The sequence below is a fragment of the Mastacembelus armatus genome, chromosome 1 (genome assembly GCF_900324485.2).
Source record: "Mastacembelus armatus chromosome 1, fMasArm1.2, whole genome shotgun sequence".
Taxonomy (NCBI): Eukaryota; Metazoa; Chordata; class Actinopteri; order Synbranchiformes; family Mastacembelidae; genus Mastacembelus; species Mastacembelus armatus.
Window position 1 is genome coordinate 895,300 of NC_046633.1, and position 15,047 is coordinate 910,346.

General features: G+C 45.1%; 2 protein-coding genes across 2 annotated transcripts in view; one reads left to right on the forward strand and one right to left on the reverse strand.

The window, feature by feature from the left end:
- Window positions 1-201: 201 nt before the first annotated feature.
- Window positions 202-696, forward strand: LOC113128047 (rho-related GTP-binding protein RhoU-like). The gene has a single exon (XM_026303090.1). It carries the CDS (start codon window positions 202-204, stop codon window positions 694-696), a length of 495 nt encoding a protein of 164 aa, XP_026158875.1.
- Window positions 697-2,061: 1,365 nt separating this feature from the next.
- Window positions 2,062-15,047, reverse strand: part of LOC113128048 (B-cell receptor CD22-like) — a 31,651-nt gene continuing 18,665 nt past the window's right edge. Inside the window, exons 4-7 of the mRNA XM_026303091.1 lie at window positions 4,076-4,336; window positions 3,775-3,856; window positions 3,593-3,653; window positions 2,062-2,634 (exon numbers count right to left, since the gene is read on the reverse strand). Coding sequence (XP_026158876.1) covers window positions 2,461-2,634; window positions 3,593-3,653; window positions 3,775-3,856; window positions 4,076-4,336 — 578 coding nt within the window. The 3' untranslated portion in view covers window positions 2,062-2,460. The remainder of the gene's footprint in view (window positions 2,635-3,592; window positions 3,654-3,774; window positions 3,857-4,075; window positions 4,337-15,047) is intronic.

Below are 15,047 nucleotides of genomic sequence, written 5' to 3' on the forward strand. Positions count from 1 at the left end.
TGATAAGACAATACCTGCTCATCCCCAAAATGAAATAAACACCACAACACTGACATGATCCTAGTAACAAGCCCTGTGTGTGGATCCAGACCCAGATGTTTCTCTGTACCCCACAACCAAAAATAATGAAATATCACCAAATGTGGGTTCATTTACCACCGAAAGTCCAAATACACTAGAACTTGATCTTTTCTCTGTTTCATGAAGGACGAGCTGGAGCGCCTCCGCCCGCTCTGCTACAAGAACGCTGACGTCTTCCTCCTCTGCTACAGTGTGGTCCGCCCCTGCTCCTTCCGCAACCTGATCAACAGGTGGGCCCCCGAGGTGCGTCAGCACTGCCCTGGTGCCCCCATTGTCCTGGTCGGCACCCAGCTGGACCTGAGGGAGGACGTCCAGGTGCTGATCCACCTGGCACAGAACCAGGAGCGACCGGTGGGCACCGAGGAGGGCTGGCGGCTCGCCCAGGAGCTTGGGGCGGTGAGTTTTGCAGAGTGCTCGGCGCTGACCCAGAAGAACCTGAAGGATGCTTTCGATTCGGCCATCTTGGCCAGCATCCAGCAGACGGACAGCGGCAGCGTCCAGCAGCAGAGGCTGACCCTGAGGAGGAAGACGCCCGAAAAGATCAAGAGCCTCTCGGAGACCTGGTGGAGGAAGATCAACTGTCTGATGGGAGAGCAGAGCTGTGACTTCAAGTGAACGGCACCAGATCAGGTTTTCAGATGCTTTGTAGACAAACAGGGTTAGGGTCAGTCTGCTGAGAGGAGGAGCCAGATGGATGAGAGAAATGCAAGTTTGTGCCTCAGGAAAAAGACTCAGCATCCAGAATCACTTAGACCTTTGTCTGCTCCTTCACTTTTTCTTGTCTTTCTAAGGAAACTGCACTGTGAAAACTGAATATTCTTTGTGTTATCAGACCCAGGTTTGGTCTCAGCAGCAGGTGGATCTTCATCATTGTTAGTGCTTGACTGTTAGTTTGTAGATCATTGATTGATTGATTTCAATTGATTAAGGCTTCTAAAAAACTGTATTTCAGATTGTTTTATTTATTACAAGAAACATGTCACTGATGAAAATCCAATCTCAGTGATGTGGGTCAGACATGGGGAAGATCAGCATCACCAGCATTTGACGGCTTCTTTGACCCACGTGTCCAACAGCATCTGCTCTTTATCAGTTGATGTACAAATAGAGGACAGGCTGGAGGGCTAATAAGGATCAGGTGCTGTTTGTCTCATCAGATCTCTGATCCTCCTGACCAGCCGCTCGCTCAGTCCAACCACAGACCAGCATGCATGCACAGAAATGCAGCGCTGTATGCCAGTTAGGTCTACAGGGTAAATTACCCACAATCTCTGCATAAGCTAAAGATCATTCTGCTGGGCTTTCGTTTCTGATTCAGCGTTGGCCTGATAGCTGCAGCCTCCTCTAATAGGAGTAGACAGGACCACCTGGACTGGATTAAACCAGCATATGGAGCCTGATTCTCTCCCCACGGCAGCATCACTTCTCCAGGAGCTGGAGAGGCAGATTCCTCCTCCCTCCAGGGTTTATTGAGTTCAGCTCTGCAGCCAGTAGGTAGAGAAGGCTATTTATAGCACGTGCATCATGAACCGAGGTTACAAATAATATACACACGTTTGTTCCCATCTTTTAAGGTGGAACTGCATTTCCTTGCACACATTGCTGGAGACCAACTAGCACCACTAAACCCTAAAATGTAATGATTTGCACTGTGGGAACTTTCAGTTTAACTACAATGCCCCTGGAATATGTTTGGATTCCTTATATTAATACATTTTCACACAAAAACAAAACAGAAAACATCTGTGAGCTAAAATACAATCTAATGAAAAGAAGCTGATGAAGTGATGGTTTTATTCCAATAGATTCATAAAGTGGACAAACTTTAAAGGTGCAGAGTATTTTAGAAAACCCTCATCATTCTGTAGATTTCCTTAATTTGATATCATTAACATTTGTAGCCAGGAGAGCCAAGGTCAGTTTAACAGGTGACCTCACTAACCGTGACCTGAATTCTCCCCTGGACGCACATGGTCTGGGAGGGTTTGAGACCAGGTGTGGTTACCTCTCTGAGCACCTGGTCTCTGCTGATCACCTCAGGGCTTACAGTCACTGAAGGACTAAGGTTTAAGGTGGACCAGAGCAAACATCTGAGGGTGAGCTGTTTAAGGCAGTAAAAGTAGGTAAATACACAAACTCAGCTAAAGAGAAAATACAACAGCAATACAGAAAGTCAATAATGAGCTGTGACGACATCGCAGTAAAAATAAACTCAAAAAATGGTCGATAAAGATGGGACCTAAAATCAGTTATGCTCATTAAATTGTAAAAAGCAGTGTGAAAATTAGCTGAGATGAAGAGGCTGATGTTTGGTCTAATTTATAAGGATCAGTTTTCTCAGGAACCGGCTCTGCTGAGGACAGTACTGGAAACTACACACTACTGCTTGTCTGCTTGGTGCTGAGCTGGGCTGACGTTGGAGTAGATGTGGTCTTCCTGGTTCCTGGTGAGTTGGACGCTGGGGTAGTGAAGTTGATCTGGGCCGACGTTGGCGTAGATGTGGTCTTCCTGGTTCCTGGTGAGTTGGACGCTGGGGTAGTGAAGTTGATCCACCTGCAGAGCAAACAGAGAAGACTGTGACATTTTCCATGAGTTTGAGACTCTGGATAAACAGAACTCATGAGTAACTCTGGGAAATCAATAAGACTTTCACTGCACTGTAGCATGACATGACCATTTGCAGGTAAAAGGTGGAGTGTTGCTTTATGTCAGGGATGTAAGGTTGTTGCAGTGGCCACAGTTCACCAGCAGGGGTTGCTGCATGTTCTCCAGTTTAACCAGTTAACCCTGTACCAGGAGCATCGATTTCATTTGTTCAAGGAAAAGACGCAATTTTTCAGGTGCAGATATGAAACTGTAGTGTTTTACTTTCTGAGATGACTCCTCCTGTTCACTGAGCAGGAAAAACTCCATCCAGATGCTTTTTAAATGAAAGTTGGTTTGTACCAAAATGTGTTCCAAAGTCCAGCTGAGGCTAATATGAGGCTTTGGTCGTCCCAGTTAGACGAGAGCTGCACATTAGACAAACCTTTGAATCCATTTTCACACAGAATGAGAAGGGCTGAGAATGGCTTCATAAACACATGTCTCAGTCTTAATGTGGGCACCTGGTTATCGTTTTCAATCAGACTTGAAAAACTGTCCAACTGTCCTTTACACCTTCAGCTAAACCTGGTCAGAGTCCAGCTTCACTCTTCTTCTGCCTGTAAATAAATCCTGTTCCTTTATAAATGAACATTAGTACATTCAGTCTTTGCTTCAGAGGATTTTTCCACAGTATTTCCATGACATGTCTGAAAGGCTGCACGTTACCTTCCAGCTTTAAGAGAGCACACAGGGAAGGATGAGAGCAGAGATGTGCTAATGATCAGAGGATGTGGTTAATGTGTGTCTGCACTAAACAGTCTGCACATTACACGTCTGTCAGAGGAGTTTTCAGGTGACCAGTGACTCTGACGTCTGACCAGCAGGTTTTTCTTCGTACTGGTGCACCTGAACTCTCCTTCCTCACCTGTGCACTGTTGTCTGGCCCCCCCTCAGCCTCACGCTGTTGATCCAATGACGTCCGTCTTCTGACAGGACAATAAAAGCACAAATAAACTGATGAAACACTGAACGCATGACATGGAATTGATCATCTTGTCCATAGGCAGAGTACGGCAAATATAATTACAGAGAAAATGAACTGCTGACCTAATCCACAGCCAGGCAGGAAGGAGCATGAAGGCCAGAAAAACAGCAGGGACAGTCAGTGCTACTGGAAGTTTCCATGGATCTAGAAAACAATTATCAAGAAGAAACACTGGAAATTTACAGGAATTATTGAATTTGTGGATTTTCTATTGTAAAGTTTGAGTTTGAGGAGGGAGGGGGATTGTCAAATGTCTCACAATGTAAAAACAATCCGAATCCTAAACCCTGAGTTGGGTGGGCTCCATGTAAAGTGCAAAATAACATGAGAAATAACAGCTGTGAATCTGTCAATAGAGACAACCTGCCACAACAGTCAGATGTGAGGTGGTGTTATGACGTCCTCTTGTGTTCTGGGCTTCACAGTAATATTTCCCACTGTGTTCAGGTCTGATGTCAGTGATGGTGAAGGTCTGTCCTGAAGCTTTAGGTGACTCTTCATTCTCCTTGTACCAGGTGTAATTAGCTGCTGGGTTAGCATCACTGCTACAGGTCAGAGTCACTGAACTGCCCTCCACTATCTCAGCAGAGGGACTCACTGACACTGACAGAAGCTTTGGGGGGTCTGGAAAATCAATCAGACATTGACATTGGTGACTAAATCCTCTCCATTACCAGCTACTGGTTCATCTCTGTGAACTCCAGCAGCAGACTGGGATTGTTAAGGACATAGACCTTAAAAAAGGAAAAACACTTTAAAGTGATTGAAGTTTTTGTCACTTTCCTCACAAACTGTTTGACTCACATGCCACATGAATAAAGATGGATCCAGATGTTGTCTTCCCCAGATCATTCTCAGCTGTACAGTAATACTCTCCAGAGTCAGTGGACTGGATGGAGTTGAAGAGAAGCTGTGGTTCTTTACTGAGCAGTGTGTGGTTCCTCTTGTACCAGGTGTGTTTAGCTGCTGGGTTAGCATCACTGCTACAGGTCAGAGTCAGTGAACTGCCCTCCACTATCTCAGCAGAGGGACTCACTGACACTGACAGAAGCTTTGGAGCATCTGGAGCAGATATAAACATACATGTAAAAAATGAGAATGCTGTGGTAACACATCTGATTTATTTGTTCACAGAAACAAAACATCAATAAAGAAAATAAGAGATTTATTGATTTGAAATTAGATTTATATTAAATGTATTTACACACCAGTTAACTGAAATCACACATCACAGAATAAATCTGCATTATTGATTTAACTTATTCTAAACTACCTGGTCAAGATATTCAGCAAATGTTTAGAAGAATCAAAGGGGCATAAACTTACACACTGGAGAAGAAGGGAAACCTTCTGGTCCTTTTATGGCACAGTAATATCTGTCTGCAGGATCAACTGTTTGTAGGTGGAAATATCTTTTTTCTCCTTCAGCCTTCTGCTCATTCCTGTACCAGACGTAGGACGTATGATCAGGGAGCTGACAGCTGCTGTGACATGTCAGCTCAATCCAGGGAGGAAACTGGTTGACTGTTGATCTGCTCACATGCACCTGGAGCTGTAGAGCTGTGAAAAACACACAGAAATATTCTCTTAGACTGAGCTGTCAACATACAGGACATACAAACAAAACACACACACTCATATCACTGTGTCTAATATATTAAACAACATGTTACCTCTGACAGTCAAAGTGACTCCAGGTGAACCAGAGTATTTTCCTCCTGGTTGGTTTGTGATGAACCGGAAATTGTACTGAGCTGAGTCTGTCTCTCTCAGGTCTCTGATTGTCAGAGTGCAGGTTTTATCTTCACACTGATACTGAACACGAGTCGTCAGATCCTCTGGGACTATAGTAGTCTGCCAGAATTCTTTCTGAACTACAGTATCATGTCCTTGTATTCTGGATGGGTATCTGTAGGAGCATTGTATGTTCACTGTTGATCCTTTTATGGCACAGACCTGAGTAGAGGTGTAAGTCACTGCCCAGTGACCCCGTACCGCTGTAACACAGAGCACAGCAGAAATCAGGACTCTCAACAGCAGCAGAGGACAGAATTTAATCAGACATAAAGGTGTGTCAGTATGTAATCCTGCTGCAGCACTGGGCCTCCTCCTCTTATTTATTTATGAAGCTGATTGCACAGACACAAGACTATGGCTCATGACAAAGTGTCTCATATTGCAGAAAATGAAAATGATGTCATCTTTCAGATTTTTGTATTTTAGCTCAAATATGCACCAACATATAAAAAAATGAACTTCTGCTCTTGATTGTACTTTTTTTGGTAAAAATTATTTTTGACATTTCACCATTTAAAGACACAGGAACCAAAAACAGAAGTGTATGACATGGAACAAAGGTTCTCCAGCCAAGAACTGAGCTGTGGACACTGTGGTTATGTTAAACATCAGGCCACCTGCTGCTTCAGATTTAGATTCTATGTAGGAGACAGATTCATTGCATTTCCTCCAGTACTTTCTTTCAGTGCTGAGGAAATCCATCCATCTTCTTCCGCTTATCCAGGACCGGGTCGCGGAGGCAGTAGCCTAAGCAGGGATACCCAGACTTCCTTTTCCCTGGACACTTCCTTCAGCTCTTCCAGGGGGACGCAGAGGCGTTCCCAGGCCAGCCGGGAGACATAGTCCCTCCAGCGTGTCCTGGGTCTTCCCCGGGGCCTCCTCCCGGTGGGACATGCCCGGAACACCTCTCCAGGGAGGCCCCCATGAAGCATCCGAAACAGATGCCCGAGCCACCTCAGCTGACTCCTCTCGATCTGGAGGAGCAGCGGCTCTCGGTCACCCGGGTGACCGAGCTCCTCACCCTATCTCTAAGGGAGCGCCCGGCCACCCTGCAGAGGAAGCTCATTTCAGCCGCTTGTATCCGAGATCTTGTCCTTTCGGTCATGACCCAAAGCTCATGACCATAGGTGAGAGTAGGAATGTAGATTGACCAGTAAACCTTCTTCACCACAATGGACCGGTTAACCAACCGCATTGCTGCTGCCGATGCCCTGATCCGTCTGTCAATCTCACGCTCTGTCCTTCCCTCACTCGTGAACAAGACCCCAAGGTAATTGAACTCCACCTGAGGCAGGATCTCTCCCCTGACCTGGAGATGGCAAACCACCCTCTTCCGGTTGACTACCATGGCCTCGGACTTGGAGGTGCTGATTCTCATCCCAGCCGCTTCACACTCAGTTGCAAACTGCCCAAATGCACGCTGGAGATCCTGGCTCAGTGGAACCAACAGGACAACATCATCTACAAAAAGCAGAGATGAGATCCTGTGGTCCCCGGACTGGACGCCCTCCGGCCCCAAGCTGCGCCTAGAAATTCTGTCCATAAAAATAATGAACAGAATTGGAGTCCAACATGCACTGGGAACAGGTCTGACTTACTGCCAGCAATGCGAACCAAGCTCCTGCTCCGTTTGTACAGAGACCGGATAGCCTTCAGCAAAGGGCCTCGGACCCCATACTCCCGGAGCACCTCCCACAGGATGTCACGAGGGACCTGGTTGAATGCCTTCTCCAAGTCCATAAAGCACATGTGAACTGGTTGGGCAAACTCCCATGAGCTCTTGAGCACCCTCGAGAGGGTATAGAGCTGGTCCAGTGTTCGACGACCGGGACGGAAATCGCATTGTTCCTCCTGGAGCTGAGGTTCGACCACCGGTGACTGTGCACAGTGACTGTGCCGAAAAGAAAATTAGATGCTCCATATTTAAAGACAGTCATGGTGCAGTTCATTAGACCAATGCTGCAGCAGGTGGTGTTATATTAGTGGAAGACTGTGGAGTCAACTTACACACTGAAGAGCGGGAGTTCTCATGTCCTGTTGCTGCACAGGAGTAGCTGCCTGCAGGATCAAAGGGACCTGAATAATCTGGACCGTTGTGAAATCTTTCTCCATCCTTGTACCAGGTGTAGGAAACCTGCTCAGGTAGACAACTGCTCTCACACCTGAGATCGGCTGAGTGAGTGGTGTCCTCTACTGATCTGATCACCTGCACCTGGAAAGCTGTGTAATTTGAGACTGTCAACACATGCACACTTCTAAAAGCACAGAGACACAGTCAAAGTAACAATGACAAGAAGGTCGACACTTGGAACTAAATGAATAAATGTTCAGATGAAGATGTTACCTGTGACAGTCAAAGTGACTCCAGGGAAACCAATGTATTTTCCTCCTGGTTGGTTTGTGATGAACCTGAACTTGTACTGAGCTGAGTCTGTCTCTCTCAGGTCTCTGATTGTCAGAGTGCAGGTTTTATCTTCACACTGATACTGAACACGACCTGAATACTCTGGGTCTGTTCTCAGATCCACATAAATCCCATTACTTTCTTTCGTAAGCCAGAATGTTTCCTGAACCACAGTATCACGTCCTTCTATCCTAGATGGGTATGTGTAGGTGCAGTGTATGTTCACTGTTGATCCTTTTATGGCACAGATGTCAGTAGCAGTGTAAGTCACTCCCCAGCCACCCTGAGCCTGCACCACTGTAACACAGAGCACATCAGCAAACATCATCAAATTAGTAACTTCAGTTAATCAGACAAATTGTATCATAGCACCAATATGATCTGGGGGAAAAGTAACTTGTACAAGGTTCAAAGTCCTTCATTATCTGAAGTTAATCATCAGGCCTCAATAGAACCACAGCTGATGTAGAATATAGACATTTATCAGGTGATCACAGGAAAGTTTGTTACTTCAGGCTGTTTCAGCTTTGCTCCATTCATTCTGGATGTTTCTGCTGTTTTACACAAATTGTTTATTGCTGTGATAAAATCAAAAGATTATTTCAGAGTTAAAGTGAGCACAGGCACAGAGAAGTCCATACACAAAGTGTTGGCTCAGTAACATCCAGTCAATGCAAAGGAAGATGTTCATTTCTTCTTCTTCTCATTTGGGCTGCTCCCTTCAGGGGTCGCCACAGCCAATCATCTGCCTCCATTTAACCCTATCCTCTGTATCCTCCTCACCCACACCAACTATCCTCATGTCCTCCTTCACTACATCCAAGAACCTCCTCTTTGGTCTTCCTCTAGGCCTCCTTCCTGGCAGCTCTAATTACCAATGTATTCACTGTCCCTCCTCTGAACATGTCCAAACCATCTCAATCTGGCTTCCCTGGCTTTTTCTCCAAAACATCTAACATGAGCTGTCCCTCTGATGTCCTTAGTCCTGATCCTATCCATCCTCGTCACTCCCAGAGAGAACCTCAACATCTTCAGCTCTGCTACCTCCAGCTCTGCCTCCTGTCTTTGTCTCAGTGCCACTGTCTCTAAACCAGACAACATTGCTGGTCTCACCACTGCCTTGTCCACCTTTCCTTTCATTCTTGCTGACACTCTTTTGTCACACATCACACCTGACACTTTCCTCCACCCGTTCTAACCTGCTTGCACACGTCTCTTCACGTCTTTTCCACACTCTCTGTTGCTCTGGACTGTTGACCCTAGGTCCTTAAAATCCTCCACCTTCTTCACCTCTACTCCCTGTAACCTCACCATTCTACTTGAGTCCCTCTCATTTACACACATGTACTCTGTTTTACTGCGGCTAACCTTCATTCCTCTCCTTTCCAGAGCAAACCTCCACCTCTCTAGATTTTCCTCCACCTGCTCCCTGCTCTCACTACAGATGACAATGTCATCTGCAAACATCATGGTCCACGGAGATTCCTGTCTAACCTCATCTGTCAGCCTGTCCATCACCACAGAAAACAAGAAGGGGCTCAAAGCTGATCCTTGGTGCAGTCCCACCTCCACCTTGAACTCCTCTGTCACCCCTACAGCACCTCACCACTGTCTTACAGCTCTCATACATGTCCTGCACCACTCGAACATACTTCTCTGCCACTCCAGACTTCCTCATACAAAACCACAGCTCCTCTCTCGGCACCCTGTCATACGCTTTTTCCAAATCTACAAAGACACAATGCAGCTCCTTTTGGCCTTCTCTGTACTTCTCCATCAGCATTCTCAAAGCAAATATTGCATCTGTGGTTCTCTTTCTTGGCATGAAACCATCCTGCTGCTCACAAATGCTCATTTCTGACCTCAGCCTAGCCTCCACTACTCTTTCCCATAACTTCATTGTGTGACTCATCAGCTTTATTCCTCTGTAGTTTCCACAACTCTGCACATCTCCCTTGTTCTTAAAGATGGGCACCAATTCAATTCAATTCAATTTTATTTGTATAGCGCCAAATCACAATACAAATCATCTCAAGGCACTTTACAAAAACTAAAACTTAAAACCCAACAAATCCCTTATGAGCAGTACTTGGAGATGTTTTCCGTCTTCACCCCAAGTGGAGATGGAAAAACTCCCTTTAACGGAAGAAAAACCTCCAGCAGAACCGAGCTCAGTTTGGGCGGCCATCTGCCTCGACCGGTTGAGGTGAGTGGATAGAGGAGAAAGAAAAGAATAGCAACAATAAACAACAAATAGACACTGCAGGTTGGTGGGACCAGTAACTGCACATCAGCCATATACAGCTCCAGGACCAGGGACACCTGCAGAAGGTGCAGAGAGAGAGAGAGAGAGAGAGGGAGAGAGCACAAACTAGGGGAGAGAGAGAGCACAAGGTTAGTGACAGCACCAGTACACTTCTCCTCATTTCCTCAGGCATCCTCTCACTCTCCAAGATCTTGTTAAGTAGCCCAGTCAAAAACTCTACTGCCACCTCTCTGAAACACTTCCATACCTCCACAGGTATGTCATCAAGGCCAAATGCCTTTCCACTCTTCATCCTCTTCAGTGCCTTCCTCACTTCATCCCTACTGATCTATGCTACTTCCTGCTCCACAACAGCCACCTCTTCTACTCTGTGCTCTCTAACATTTTCCTCATTCATGAACTCTTCAAAGTATTCCTTCCATCTTTCCATCACACCTGTGGCACCTGTCAACACATTTCCATCCCTGTCCTTGATCACCCTGCTGCACATCCTTCCCATCTCTGTCTCTCTGCCTCGCCAACCTGTACAAATCCACCTCTCCCTCCTTAGAGTCCAACCTATCATACAAATCCTCATACGCCCTTTGTTTGGCCTTTGCCACCTCTACCTTCACCTTACGCTGCATCTCCCTGTACTCCTGTCTGTTCTCTTCTGTCCTCTCAGTGTCTCACTTCTTCTTAGCTAATCTTTTCCTCTTAACACACTCCTGAACTTCCTCATTCCACCACCAAGTCTCCTTATCTGCTTTCCTCTTTCCAGATGACATACCAAGTACCCTCCTACCTGTCTCTCTGATCACTTTAGCTGTAGCTGTCCAGTCATCTGGAAGAACCTCCTGACCTCCCTGAGCCTGTTTCAACTCCTCCCTGAAAGCCACACAACACTCTTCCTTTTTCAACTTCCACCACTTGGTCCTCTGTTCTGCCCTTGTCCTCTTCATCTTCCTCACCACCAGAGTCATCCTACACACCACCATCCTATGCTGTCTGGCTACACTCTCCCCAGCCACTACTTTGCAGTCACTGATCTCTTTCAGGTTGGAACGTCTGCACAAGATGTAATCAACTTGTGTGCTCCTGCCTCCACTCTTATATGTCGCCCTATGCTCCTCCCTTTTCTGGAAAAATGTGTTCACTACAGCCATTTCCATTCTTTTGGCAAAGTCGACCACCATCTGTCTTCCTGCATTCCTGTCCTGCATCCAAACTTACCCATCACTTCCTCATCACCTCTGTTTCCCTCACCAACATGTCTGTTGAAGTCTGCACCAATCACCACTCTCTCACCACTAGGTTCCTACATTCAAAGTACCTACTCTAAGTCCTACACTCCTGCCCTTCCTCTTCTCTCTTTGCCTATGAACACGCCTTCCTCCTCTCCTTCTTCGACCAACAGTAGTCCAGTGTCCACTGGCACCCTGTGTCAAAACCGTGAGGTTTTAATTTGAAAAGACCAAAAACGCTCACAGAGAACTGGTACTCAGTGCAGAGTGATTTTATTAACAGAAATCAATAAACACAGGAACAAAGGCTCGGGTCAGAGGAGAACAAAGGGTTAACACCAGACATAACGAGACACAGAATTTGGGGAACCTAGGATTACGGTCTGGTCACTCACACAAACGGGAACACAGACTCAAGAACACACTCAGATGAACGAAGAATTCGGTCTGGGTCACACACGCTCTCAGGGACACAACAGGCAACACAAACAGACTCGGAAGAACACAGATTCAGAGGAACTAAGAATACGGCCTGGGTCACACACACACTGGGGACACTTCAGGCAAACAGAACAAATGCAAAACTCAGGAACAGGGCATCCAACCTGGGTCACACACTCACTCATGGACACAGCAGGGGATGCTAACACACGCATACAGGACTCGGGGGGAACGGCCTGGGTCACGCACACACTTGGGGACACTCCAGGCAAACAGACATACAGATACTAACTCGGAATAAAGAGACATACACAAGACACAGAGAGGAAAACTCAAAGAGACACATGAAACAGGGCTACTTAACAAACGAAGCTCCAAAGACAAAATCCAAACAAAGGAGAAAACTCTGGCAGGGTTGCAACAAAGGTTGGGTAGCTAACTATGACTGGAAACTGGAAACGACAATCAACAAGGGCAAGCAACACAAACAACCTAGCAAGGAACAAAGAGAAAAGGAGGGGTATATATACTCAGGGAGAAAACAAGACACACGTGAAAATAATCAATATTAAAACAAAGTGAAAAAAGACAGACAGAGTGGATCCTGCATAGTCTTTCACAATAAGAGTCCATGACAGGATCCTGACACCCTGTAGGTCAAACAGCAAAGGAAGATGTTCACATGCTCTGTAGTTAATCTCTATGTGCACTGAGGGGACATCACACACTCTGCAAGTGCAGTGAAGAATTAAGAAAGCAGTGGCTCTGTGAACTTAAATGCAGCTTCACTGACCAGGACAACAGGAAAAAAGATCATTAGAGAGTCTGAGCTGTTTTTGTTTCATTTCCTCATTTTTCAAGCTGGTGTCACACTGATGCTGAGCTCACTGTGAAAACCACAGACAAATAAAGAAACGTGAGCAGAGAGAACATATTCACAAATATTCTGGTGTGAAACCAGTTTCTATGGTCAAAGTGCAACTTGACTGAGTTAAAAGCAGCCACAGACAGAAATGACTGGTCAACAACAGGCTTCAGAGCTGCTGCAACTCCCAAGTTTTGTTCCTTTATGAGGAAATGTTCAAGAGAAAGTCACTATTCGTCTAAGAATCACATGTTTTTCATCCATAATATTCCAACTGTTGTTACTGGTACAAAGCAATTCAGTTTCCAATGAAACGTAAAACTGATCTGAGGACATCAGCCCTGTAACATGAATCAACATGTCATCAAAAAAGCCCCAACAGAAACAGAAGAGAGTGTTTAGTGTTGTAGGGTTTGAAATGTTTGCATCATACTGCATCAGTCCATACATCAAACCTAGAAAAGTGCTGATCTGTCATGTTCATTCATTGATTTCCTACTTCAAGCTGCTTTGACTAAGTGCTGTATAATAAATGTGTTACTAATCAAACGGAGCAGTATTGAACATAGAAAAGGCTGCAGCTCTCAGTCTGTCAGCAGCAAAAAGTCTGCTCCACTTTCAACTGGACATTTACACCAAATGTCCATCAAACCAATGAGTACAGGGTTTCAGAAAGCTTTGTCTTTCACAAACCTCTCATCCACTTATTTCCACATACAGTCCAACAAACTCAGATTCATTGCAACTTTACAAATCCCACATTTCCCCACATTCCTGTCATTTCATGCAGCCAATCTTAATGGAGATCTACAGTACCTGACACAGAGAGAAGGAAGACGACAAATCCACTGGCTGCTGCTGTTAAACTCATAGCTGCTCCTGTCATCAGTCTGTGGGACTTCAGAGACAATAAAACATGTCAGCAGGTAAATAAATGTACACAGGACGTATTTCAGTCATGTCCATAAACGACCCTACTCACATTAGAGAAGCAGGTTGTCTCTAAAGATGCCTCTCGTCTGTCTTTACAAAGCAGACGACAAATGACGCTGATGAGACTTCCTTCCTCTTCACATCATTAATATGCACAATGAGCCACAGGTCTGTAAAGACTGAAGTTAGAACAAAGTTGTGTTAGTCTGCAAACTTTAAAATGTTAAACTTTATAGAGACATACAGAGACGAGTTATGTGCTCTGTTAGTAACAAAACTGGAACAAAAACATTTCTTTTTTAATAACTTTAATAAGAAAAAAAGAAAAGTCTAATGTAAATAAATGGTGCATTAACTCAGTATCACTGCAGAGGATGAGAAAACTCTCTGCATGGCTCGATAACACTGGGGGGAAGAGAGAAAATCAGTTTGGGTTGTTTCATTTGGGTGAACTGAGCCTTTAAAGCAGCAGTGGGGGCAGCACTCAGAGGGATGAAGCCTGAACCTGCAGCTCTGAGGTTTCACCACCAGAGGGAAGTGAAACATCACAGACACTGAACCAGGACCATGAAACAACATTTCCCATCCACCACTGATTGTTGAGTCACATCTACAATTACTTTGGCTGCTTTATTCTCACATTTAATGACTGAAGCTCTTTGCACTTCAAGTTAAGGAGACCCTGGACATTTAATTCTTCAAACATCACAGCTGGAGACCATGTTCAGGAAGTGTCAATAGTTCACACTGGTGACCAACATCTTTGATGAACTGCAATGACATCAGACTCTTCAAAACAAGTCGCTTCAGTTGAACAAAGGTGTTAAAATAACGAAGCTTCACATTTATTCAGCCTCCATCTGTTCTGCTTCCATGAGCGACCCCAACAAATTGAAATGTACAGCATAAAGATGAACAGACATGACAGTGAAAGCTGTCTCTTTCTATATTAGTCTCTGTAGTTAGTGAATAAAACTCTACTGTGAACAATAAACCCACAAATGATTAGTTTGAGTCTGAAATGAAACCACTGTGCTCACTGTCGCCCTCTGCAGCAGTGAGAGGGAACTGAAATGATGTTGGAGTTACTGACTGTTCCTTTGAATCATCCACTGGACATGGTTTGAAAGTTGATGCTTCCAGTGAGAAGTGAATGTTCTGAACAGACTTCATTGGCTTTTTCTGCCAGAACAGCTGTGATGTGACAAAGAACATTTGAATGGAGCTACTGCACCTACAAACAACAAATGATTATTTATGTAAATAACAAAAAGAAGTGGACCCAGAATTGATCCCTGTGGAACTCCATGGGTTACTGTTAGAGATGTGGACTGGACACCATCTACCTGCACAGACTGAGTTCTTTTTATTGAACCAGCCTACTGCATGCTCTGACAATCCTATGT

Excerpts from the sequence above, each read along its gene's own strand:
- LOC113128047 (XM_026303090.1), top strand. The coding sequence starts at position 202 with ATGAAGGACGAGCTGGAGCGCCTCCGCCCGCTCTGCTACAAGAACGCT.